The sequence below is a fragment of the Empidonax traillii genome, unplaced genomic scaffold (genome assembly GCF_003031625.1).
Source record: "Empidonax traillii isolate 1590-97213 ecotype Southwest subspecies unplaced genomic scaffold, ASM303162v1 scaffold294:size1087701, whole genome shotgun sequence".
NCBI lineage: Eukaryota > Metazoa > Chordata > Aves > Passeriformes > Tyrannidae > Empidonax > Empidonax traillii.
Window position 1 is genome coordinate 763,911 of NW_020955487.1, and position 11,789 is coordinate 775,699.

Genomic DNA, 11,789 nt, shown 5'->3' on the forward strand with positions numbered 1-11,789 from the left:
GGTTTGCTCATCTTCAGGAAGAAGTAGGGATAATCCAGTAGTAGTTGTGCTGAATTATTTTCAATTAACAAAATAATTAGACTAACAAGAGCTATGTGATATGTCTGTTCAGCCCCATATTTTGTCTATTCTGCTTTCAAGTAGAATAGATTTCATGTAAAGAGAGATGGGAACATTGGTTGGTCAGGTTTTTTACCCATCAAATACAAAAAACTTAAAAGAACAGGTACTGCAGCCCCAAGTTTTGCTTCTAACCCACCTCCTGTGGTCTTCCTACACTGCACTGTGAGTTCTGGAAGCTTCAGAGGGCTTGGTTTAAGAGAGATATATGGCAGAGGTGTTAATTCCTGCTGCCAGGCCTTTCTTACAGGCTCTCTCATCTACTGCTTTGTCTGGGTTTCTAAGGAGGGCCCTTCTGAAGTGCATTTCACATTGTTATTTTTACTTGATCTGGACCTGCTCCTGCAGATGAGATTGCTGCAGAGTTGTTTAGGATAAGGTGAAGGTTGGATTCTTGTGCTGAGCTCCTCTGTGTCAGTGAGTATACAGAAATTGAAGTAATATGGCTTAAATCAAGCCAGTTTAATTATTTTCCCAGCTAATCATAAATCCCCTTTGATTTGCCCTGAGAAAACCTTGTGATGTATAGGGATGGTTCAAGCCCATGGTGAGATTGGCATGTTGTGCACATTGACATCATTCTTCTGAAGAGTATCCCTAAAAATAATATAATTCTACAATTTGTAACCTCTGCAACCTAGTTGTGTTTTCTAGGTTGATTCAAACAAACACACGTTGTCTATATTTGCGTATAAACATCACATTATTACTAAAAATGCAGGTCTACTACTTTATTCTTATTTATGGAGACACATCATTCTTATTTATGGAGTCATGAGGCCAGTCAGACTGGCTTCTGTCTTTCACATCAAGAAATTCAGAAAGGAAAATATATTTTTTATCTTGTGGGGTTTTTTTTGTTTGTGGGGTTTTTTTGTTTGTTTGGTTTTTTTGCATTTTCAGTATCTATTTTGCTGTTTCTTCTGTATCAATGGAGCCAAGAATATGGAATAGCCCTGTCTTTTCCTGAGGATGTGTTTGAGGCAGAGAAGATGACTGACCTTCTTCAGAGAGATCACACAATTGCTTCCCTAATGCTTAAACCCCCAAATGGCTCCGATATCTCATCTTCCTGCCTTCCATCACTCTGTGCCACTATGTCACATGGGTGCACCTCTACATTAAGAACTGTTGGTATTTTATCGCTGGTATTTTAGTGGTTTTATTTTCCTTTTATTTCATTTTCTCAAAAAAAACCACCAGTGTTGGTCCAGTTTTGCCAGTTATTCTACACATCCACAGCAGGAAACAATTGCTGTCCCAAATAGATTATGCTCTAAAAAGCCAAGGCAGACAAAGGAAGCATTATCATCATTTTGTAAACAAGGAACCAAGGCACAGGGAGATTAAATGATTTACCCAAGGTCACCCAGAACATCCGGTCAAAGCCAAGAACTGAACCCACGTCTCCCGAGTCTCAATCAAGTGATTTAACTATGAGATCAAAGACTTATTGTGTATACCTGATATCTCTCCCCTAAGACATGGCAGCAGAACTTTTTTTTCAGGTTAGGATCAATGCCACATAGAGTGCAGTAAATTTTGTATATGGCATATCTGTGCTGACAGCGTGTACCCACTTCTTGCACTCAGGTTCTTCCCAGGAAATAATTTCCCTTATTATTCTTCCATTGACAGTAATAAATTATCACCCTTCTCTAGATAACCCGCTGAAGGAGAGAATGTGTGCACACAGTGCATCAGATGAACACATAGAAAACTGTTTTTCTGCAAGGCCAAACTCAGTCATTTTATGGACTGTTTAAAATCCTTCCGTTAGGATTAATGAAAAAGAGAGCATTCCCACAACTATATGGACTTCATTTTGCCATTTCAGCTGGAAGCTGCAACCCAAGATAAAGGATCTACATCCCTTATATGCATATGCCAAGAGAATGCAGCAGAAATGATTAGTATAAAGGCATCATTCATTATAAGCTCAGGGTAGTCTTTGATTTGGAGTCTTTATTACTCACTCATAGGGGTCATTATATCATTCCTGGGATGAAGTACTCCTCTGTGCACAGAGCCTCCATGAGGCCCAGATCCTATTTAGCCCCTTCAATTTTAGGGGTAGTTTGGCTGAAGAGTGACAGTAGAAAATGGGGCTGGATAGTCCCAACAGCAGGGTAAGGGAGGAACAGCATCCTGCCCCTCACGTGTCCCTGTCTCGAGGTATGATACTTCTGCCTGTTGATTCTGGAAGTCAGACATCTGCAGTTGGGGTTTCAGGGTGAGCATGTGGTCTGCCTACACTTTTACTGTTAATACCATGAAGCATGAGAATAAACCCAAGCTGAACATGACATCCTGAGCTGACTTTTTGGGCTGACGTGTCTTGCAAAGAGAGCTAAATGAGGGCGGAAACCACAGAGGAATGATAAGGTGGAGCCTTACAGGGTCATTTGTCTGCTTCTGACGTATCTCAGGAACATCAGAAGAGCAAAGATGCTCTTCCAAATCTCCCCTCAGAGTTTCTTAAGGTGCTCTGTGTTGTCACAAGCTTTCTTATGAGGGACAAGAGCTCATAATACATTTTCTTGACTGAGGTTGTTTCTGTCATCATGTACCTCAACAAAACAAGAGATCAGTACAGGGGATTGAACAAGTTGAAAATATGAACATCCAAAAGCCTGTTGCTGGAAAAAGTCACCCAAACTGGGGGAATGCAATAATGAAACGTTGCATTTGCCCAGTTCTTTGTACCTGTGACATCCCAATGTGTTTGGCTGCATTGAAGGAAACAAAACTGTTCTGCATTCTACTAGAAGAAAAATTTGGGCTTTTGCTTAGACAACCTTATTTCTTGTACAGGAAGAGGATATACATAGATACCATAACCCATGCCTAGTTTTACCAAAGAATATAATTATCCTTGGTATTTTGGGTGACATTTCCAATAGGATTAGGACACCACTTACCGATTCCTTTTAAAATTATTGGTCTGTCACTACCATGGTTCTACTTACTTCTTTAGATGTTCAAAAAGGATTTTCATTGTGTCATAGTTGGGTCTAGGCAGCTTTTTTACCAGGCTCCTTATGGATTTGATGCGAGTGGCATTGTCCTGGATTTCTAAGGGAAAAAAGTAAAGAGAGAAAATAACCCCTTGAGTGCCAAATTAGGACATTGCTTTGCACAGTGTCCTAGCTGGTACCTGAGCAAGAAAAGTCATTATTAATATGTGGTTAAAAACGGAATATTTCATATATTCTGTCACTTTAACAGCGTGTGAGAGTACTTTACAAGGATTTAAAATTCTCTCTTAACCTTAAGGCAGAATTTTCCAGTTCACAGAAAAGTATTTCTATAATTTTCATTTATTTTATTAGATTATTAAACCATCATCCCAAGCTAAAATACCTCCAAGTAGTAAGGGACCCATATCTTAAATGGAATTCTTCTTTGGAATTATGTTTGTCCAGTGGTACAGCTTCTGTGATCAGTGCACTTCCCAGGTAGTCCTTGTTGTCCTATTTTCCTCATCATAATTAATTCTGCTATATTTATGTATCTCTGCCCCTAAGACCCCACCATGTTTTGAAATATAAAAGAGTTCGCCGTTGTTTTTGGCAGTTCTTCCTGGTGGACAATTATTTCGAGAAACTGTTCCACTTTAGCTACTTCCTCGCACCTGTAACATCTCACAGCTGGAATTTCTGCAGGAAAACCATTTGTGTTTCAACCTTACGACCAGTAATAAAGTATGCAGCACTATGGGCTTCGATATATCTTTTTTTTTTTTTTTTTTTTTTTTTTTTTTTTTTTTTTTTTTTTTTTTTTTTTTTGAGGAGATAAGAACATTTCTCCTTCTTTTGCTAAGACATACCTTCCTGTTTTGCCATGATTCATGGTTTGGTGGGAAAGGTTTGACCGACATTTTTCATCGATTTGTATAAGATGTTGCAACTAAAGCGAAGTCGTGTACAACTGTGCTTTCATTTAGGAACAGATTAGATAAGGTACCGGTAGAAAACATCTTGCATGCTACATGCCCCAGATAACCTGAGAATACTTTTCTGATCTTATCTATGATTTAATTATCACCTATCATTCTTCGTATATGTTCCTCTTTAATATTCATATTACCCTAGCACCCAGAGATCTCAGTTAGGATTACATCCCAGTTGCAGTAGGTGCTGCATAAGCATATGTGGTGATTACTGCCTTGATTTAAAGATTTCGCCACAAAAAAAAGTTTCAAGCGCAAATTTTCCTGCAATCTTAATTTAAAAATTAAAATTACTAGGAAAATATTCCTTCCTCAGCATGTACTACGAATTCTTGTTGAGATTAATATTTCATTCATGCGGGTATAGATGTATATGTCCATACTGTTTATAATTTTAACATTTGTACAGAGTTGGAAGACGAAGAGCTTAAAGTAGGCAGTGTATAGGTATTTTTTTCTAGTAAAATATTCCAAATTTTTCTTATGAATTTATTCTACATGAAGTCATGCGATTGATAATAGTGATAATGAAGTTAAACACAAATAAAGAACACACTTTTTGTTTATTACTCTCTTGTTCTGGTTTGACCTATAAAGAACCTTAACCTCTGAACAGCACAACCTCTCACAGTCTTGCAACCCAGTCACCCCTTGATGGTTTCTGCCATTAGTACTGTTCATTTTTGTTCTATGGATGATCTGCCAGTGGAATCATGTCTGAAAGCTACAAATAAAAATGATGTAAAATTTGTAGAAGTGAATTTATTGCAGGAAGAGGGTGCAAATTCTCTGGGTTTTTCATCTGTGCTGCTTGGTGTGTATACGTAAAACCACAGAGTCATTTGGTCAGAAAAGACCTCTAAGATCATCAAGTCCAACCACTGCCCCAGCACTGCCAAGGCCTTCAGTAACCCATGTCCCCAAGTGCCATATCTACATGGCTTTTAAATCCCTGCAGGGATGGGGGCTCCACCGCTGCCCTGGGCGGCTGTGCCAATGCTTAGCAATCCCTTTAATGAAGAAATTGTTACCCAGTCTAAACTTCCTGACACTACTTGAGGCCATTTCCTTTCATTCTGTCACTTCTTAATTGGGAGAAGAGACAGATCTCCACTTTTCTACAACCTCCTTTCAGGTAGTTAGAGAATAGGATCCCTCCTGAGCCTTCTTTTCTCCAGGCTAAACACCCCCAGCTCCCTCAGCTGCTCCTCCTCATCAGACTTGTGCTCCAGACCCTTCCCCAGCTCCATTGCCCTTTTCTGGACACCCTATGACACGTTAAGACATGATATGACCACATTAGATTAGTTATATTTATATTGGGGCTGCCCTGCCTTTGCTTCAACTCAACCAGTTTATTTTTTGATTCTGTTTTTGTGTTTTTTTTCAATGGACTTGAGGGGAACTGAGGCACTGAGGCAAGGACAAACTCAGTGGAAGAAAGGGCTCACTGTTTGTCTGTTGCAGAGTATTTACAAGGAAATGTCATACATTAAAACTTTATTGTGCTCTCTTAAAGGAAGCGTCTCTGCTGTCTGCTGATTAACACAGATACCAACTTGGTAACCACCTTCCCTACAGAAACAGCTGCTTAAAGAGGCCACATTTATTTATGAGGTGTATTTGTAAAAGAGATGAAATATAAAAGAGCAGTATTAATTTACAAAGAAGTTATTTATTGAGAGAATGGCAAGGCTAGAAAGCTTTGTTTTAGGGCTTACTGTACCAAAGTCATCAACACAGGAGATATTTAGGTAGGCACTAAAGCACAAAAATGGTAGAAATTTTGCATAAAATTATGCTGTGAATCGGTCTATTTGCTAATTGTTAGTCTATTGTGAAAGAAGAAAAAACAGGCAACATGTGGTAACTTTAGTCAGCATTTCTGAACTGGGAATGATAAACACCTCTGCCTGGCTCTGGCATTTATCAGTACTGAGATATTATTACCACATAGAGTCACAGCATGGTTACTGTTATCATCAAAAAAAAAGAGCCAGCTAATCTTAATGGTTTGTAAAGCCGTTACCTGCACTGGTCTGACATTTATCATGATCATTATACCACATGAGTCCTACATTGCAAAGGTATTTTATCTGGAAGGGACATCACTATGAATTATTATTTGCAGCTAGGTAGAAAATTGTATGTTGTAGATACCTTTTCTCATTATAAATCACAGTCACATTTCACCATTTCCCACACAAAGCTGCTGAGCCCAGGCTTTTTGCCATAACACTTAGTCTCGCTCCCTTTTATAGTTCCATGAAAATATTGGGTACTCTTTCATTAAAATGGTGATATTGGTGGTTTTTTTTTAAATGCTCTATACACGCTTGATTTTTCTCTAGTATAAAAGAATTTGTTTTTCCACTTGAGAAGCTGAAGAGGATAAACTGTTCATTTTTTTTATTAAAGCTTACTCTCGCTTCAGTTTTTGTGGCTGGGCTTGTCTTTACTCTTGACCTTGTTGATGGAATATTTAACAGATCAGATGCAAGATCTTATGTTTGATTTGCAATACCTATGTATTCGCTTAATTTCTCTAAAGCCTTCAGTTCCACTTTCCTAGGAATTTTCTGCTTTCAGATTCCTAAATGGAAAGATTTTTTTAAATTTAATTTTTTTTGAGGTTTTTCTTTTTACCATACACAAATGGAGAAAAGAAATCTTTAAATGTGGGTTTTTACGAATAGGTGGCAAAAAGTTATCCCCTTCCTTGTGCTGTATCATGAAGCCCAGCAGTGCAGTGTGAAAAGGAAGGAAAACACTCTGAACAGCTGTTAAATCTCCAGATAAGTCTAGCGAATGAAGCAGAGCAGTTGTGATAAAAAGAAACAGTATTGGTTTTAATTATATTCTTTTTATTGTGAAAATTGGTGAAAATCTGAGGAAAAAAAATCACATTTTGGAAAGTTAGACTTTCTTTTCCCTGTGAAGATTTTGGAAGGAGAAGTTATCATAATCACATTTATCAAACAAAGAATGAGAGGAGGGTTAATCCTTTCTGCATTTTTTGGGGAAATTGTGGGAGACTTAGAGGATAATTTCAGGAGATCAGGATACTCTGAAGTGAATCGCAGATGGTTTTTCCGTGTAAAAGAATCATAGAAAATATATTTAGAATTTGGGTTACTGTCTTTATAAATAGGGCTGGCTCTCTTTAACAGAGCAAAACCGTGGAGATGCTCTCTTGTTTATATTTAAATGAAGAATGCATTGAAAAAAAAAATAACCCTTCTTACTATTATATAAGCTCTTTTGTAAATGAGCTTCGGATAAACATTTGAGCACAGAAGAAAACATGACGTGTCTTTAACATTAACAGTGGCTGGGTAAAAAAGAATGAAGAAAGTAACCTTTAGCACTCGTGTCCATAAAGAATACTTAAGCGAATCCCACCGAATCTTTCTTTTAATCATTAATTTTAAATGGACATAGATGTTTACAACAGGCCACTTTGTTTCAGAACAGGAAGTCCAGGGTTTATCTCCAATAACTCACGTTGGCTAGGAAGGGATGGATGTCTCTAACCTGACATGCATTCATTATTTTGTAAGGTACTGGGGTCTGACCCATGACCCTCCTCAGACCTGCTGCATTATTCATGTCCAACTTACTTTGTATAGTTTTACTATAGAACCCATTTCCCTTTTTCCAGGCATTTCAGTGTCTTGTGCATGTTTAATGTTAAACGGCATTTATGCCTCCCATTAATGCCTAATTTTATCACAAGCCAAGGTTTCTTTTTATGCTTTCGAGCCTCACGGCTGAGCTGCTGAAAAAAACCCAGTGATTTATGATTCTGCATAAAATATCAAACTATTGATCTGCCGCCTCTTGTTGGTGGTGGGTTTTGTTTTTTTTTTTTTTTGGGCATGGTTTTCTGTGATTTTCTTACATGCTCTTCTCACCTTGTTTTGTTTTTTTGGATAAGATTTCTGCTGTGGTTAAAACGTCACACACTGTTGCTACAGCAAAATCTGCCTGCCAAGAGTTTTTCCAACAATTTGCGACTGATTCGGCTGCTGAGAGAAAGATGGGTCTTGTCTGGGGCTTTTTTATTATTTTTTCTTTTTTGGAGGGGAGGTGGGTGGGTGTTGTTTATTTCATCTATTTTTTTTTTTTTTTTTTTAATCTGAATGGGGTGGTTTAGGTGGATTTTTGAGTGCTAATGAAATTGTGAGACTTATGGCGCTGGCTACAGCCAGCCGGAGTGTGGGCAGACGCTCTGTGAGCTTCCCCACTGTGCTGCTGTGCAAGCATCCCCGCTGTTATGTTTGCTATAGTTTTAATGTCTGTGAAAAATTCCTGATGCAACTAAATTATGTTCTGCCCTCTTGTTTGTATAAATAAACACCCGACTTAGCCAATTCATCTTGCTCTTGCCCATTTTAGAGGCTTGCTCTGTCACACAATGCTTAACCCCGGTCCTTGATAGCTTTGGTGTTATCAGGGAATGAAAACTTGCTCAAAAGGGAGTGCTCTGTTGGCTTGATTTTTTTTTTTTTTTCCCCTCCAGGCACATCAACTCCCCAAAACTCTGCTTTCATTTGGTAAGTGTTCATATTCTGAAAATCATGCTGGCTAAAATACACAGTTTTGTATGTATAAATATATAGATCACTTATTCATACCACTTTTAATGTCAGGATATTTTAATGTTGCTGCATGCAACATAAAAGTCCCAATTTTAATCACTCTCCGTGCACTATGGCAATCCTCTACAGCAGATATATTGTAAAATATTTCCTTGTTTAAAAAAAAAAATCTATAAGAAGTGTTCAAACTAACTAATATTTGCTATAAGGAAAACAAGCAATTTGTGATCCAAATTGATTTACTTTTTATTCATGCCTCAGAATTAGATCTTGCAAAAGAAAATGAGAATTGGGTGAAAACTCTCTATCTGGGCAATTGATGAATTCATCCTATGTGATATAAAGTGGAATTTGCAATGAATATTCATACAACTTTTGTGATCCATTAACAAGACCCAAGACAATGAGTTCGCAACTCAGTCCCATTTAACAAAAATATATGTGGAATTAATGGGGAAAAACAGCACTTTGAAAAGTTAAACTTTAATGTATCAAACTCCAGGTGCCAGAGTTTGAGGGAAATAACCAATAATAGTCATTTTTTACATATTTGATGGGACTGATTATGCAATGTGCAACTCTAAATGGCTTATAGCACATTGTAGCATGGTTCCATCCCATTGGCTACAGTAGGGTGCAGGCAGATGGATGACAGTGACAAGGAGAGAAGTGCTTTTGCTTAGCCGTGCGTTAAGATGCCATCCAGAAGCTCTGTGCACTGCAGACACTTCATTAGGATGCCAGGATAATGGTAAACTACCACTCAGAGTGACACCCCATTTCCTGCTTACTGAGCTCTCCAACCTCGGCAGATGTCAACAATCTCACAGTGCTACAGAGCAGACCTAACTTTCCAGGCACTTTGACTCCAATTTTTTTCCCTTAACAGTGCCATACATTACATGCAATATGTAACAGCAAGTACCAAACAGAAAACAAAATTTGCTGCCCTAATTATAACAAAGCAGCATCTGACTTAGGTACTGCATGCCCGGCGTACATACAACTGGTTAGGCAGCAGCAAAGGGGAATGATCCTTGTCAGTCCATTTTGGGGGTTAATTAGAATTAAGACTTCGATAGCTCATGGGTAGTCCGATCCTGACCGAACTGATTGTGCTTCTCTGCTAACTTCTACCAAGCACAGGAAAAACATGCCGAGCTCTTTTCCTGGTATTTCATCCACTGCAAGAGCCTTGTGAGGGGTTTTCTGTGCAGAAAGAGCAGGCTTGAGCATCTGGATGGTGTGATATTTTCTCTGCAAATGCTCAACTCGAGGCCGTAACGCACCTCCCCAACAGCAGTTAAAGCCAGCAGAGAGGCTGAGCTACAAGGCTTGTCCTACACTCCTTTCCACACACAAATAGTTGCTCACGCTTTCAAAAAATGTCTTCGAAGACACAAACAGCATCCATCAGGTCATTATTTGTAATTTAATTTAATTTCTTGAACCTGTCGGCGTGTGAATATGTTTTTAAAATTAGGAATCCTGTTTATTCTATACATGGGTATTTTTCTCTCCCTTTGTTTTGGTCAAAGAGGTGACTTAGTGGTTGTCCTGTGTCCTACCACAGCAGTGGCCCACCACTACATACTTTTGTTGTGTGAAGTGGTGGAAGCATGACAGGACATCACTGCCAGCTCCTGAAATCCCTGCTCCCCTCTCCTTCACAGCCTTCCCTCGCCCCCATCGAAGATGGGCTTTTATTGGCATCCCTCTGGTCCTCACCCATGATCTCCAGACTGCCATGTCATTGAGGGCCTGGGGGTGGACAGTGATTTGGAACAGAGAAAACCTGCAGCAAGGTGGGAGGATGCACGGGGATGAGGTGGCAAAGCATTTCTCAGCTTTCACCTTACATGGAAATTAGGACGCTGAATAGGAACCGTCCCAGAACAATCACAAAGTCGGGGCGTATCACATTTATTCAGCTGTTGTCTGTTTTCCCCAGGCAAAATTCCCACCAAAGGTGTCAAACGCACTCTGACTTTGCTCTCTGTGAACTGCAGAGCCCTTGGCATTGCTGTGGAGAGGAGGGATTGGGCCCCCTGTCAGTACATCGGGAAAGAGTGAAAACTGGAGATATGTTTTAGGTGGTTAAACTGCAAATTTATACACTTAAAAAGGAGACTTTTAAAATATGCTGGAAACAATTTTTTGCATATGCATTCTGGTATTTTTGCTCTTCTCTGCCTAACCTTTAGTATATTAACCTCCAGCATAAGAAGGAAGCAAGGAAGTTCATTTTTCAGCTGACCCACAGGAAGGGGTTAAAAGGATTCAATATTTTCAGTAACCAAAGAAAAGCATACATTTTACTTTTCCTTTTTTTTTTTTTTCTTTCAACATTAAAAAAAAAAAAAGTAAACAGCATCTCCCCAAGGGAGATTTAGATTTGAAGACTGTTCATTATATCATTTGAATAAGACTAGACCTGGCCTTTTGACTTTGAACCACTACCAAATTTCAGGCTGTGAGGAAATTGTTCTACATTTCCTGACAAATTGAGTTAAGCAGACATTAAGTGGGCTTTAAGAAAACAAATGGCCATCTTTATCACAGGTGGACACTGATGGCTTAATGGGGCCTGGGCTGATTGTATCACTTCTAATGGCTTGACGGGAAGCATTAGGGTTTTTGCATAAAGAACTGGCATTGCGAACCCTGCTAACACAGACCTGTCAAGCGTTCTGTATCCCTTTGTGCATGGAAGCAGATGTTTGTATGTATACTATGAACTGGCATTAGAGCAAGCGACAGATGCCTGTATGAATGCCAGGTTTGTGAATTTTTACAGCAGGAGCATGTTCTGAGGAAGTGCAGCCCTGCCCTCTATCATAGGTAATTCCCAGTGGAACTTGCTAAATCCCAGCTATGTTTTCATTATTTGGTTTTCCTAGCAACTGGATGAATGTGTCTGTCCTGAAAATGCGAGCGATGAGAGCGCTACCAAATTCTTACAAATTCACAGGAGCGAGGGCTGGTTTGAAGTTATTATTTTCTGCAATTTCCTTTTGCACCATGTAATCTAACCCAACCTTTCTCAGAGGGGAAAGTGGTATTATAGCTATATAATTAAAACTTGCATTAATGCTAGCCGGTGAACCGTTCTCCCC

At 39.0% G+C, this 11,789-nt stretch overlaps 1 protein-coding gene and 1 long non-coding RNA gene across 2 annotated transcripts in view; one reads left to right on the forward strand and one right to left on the reverse strand.

Annotated features, from left to right (window-relative positions):
- Window positions 1–11,789, forward strand: part of LOC114060855 — a 50,352-nt gene that overhangs the window by 37,200 nt on the left and 1,363 nt on the right. The window contains exon 2 of the long non-coding RNA XR_003571983.1: window positions 8,595–8,628. This is a non-coding gene — a long non-coding RNA (uncharacterized LOC114060855). The remainder of the gene's footprint in view (window positions 1–8,594; window positions 8,629–11,789) is intronic.
- ARHGAP15 (Rho GTPase activating protein 15) overlaps window positions 1–11,789 on the reverse strand; it is a 332,236-nt gene that overhangs the window by 20,304 nt on the left and 300,143 nt on the right. Inside the window, exon 13 of the mRNA XM_027890674.1 lies at window positions 3,090–3,195. Coding sequence (XP_027746475.1) covers window positions 3,090–3,195 — 106 coding nt within the window. The remainder of the gene's footprint in view (window positions 1–3,089; window positions 3,196–11,789) is intronic.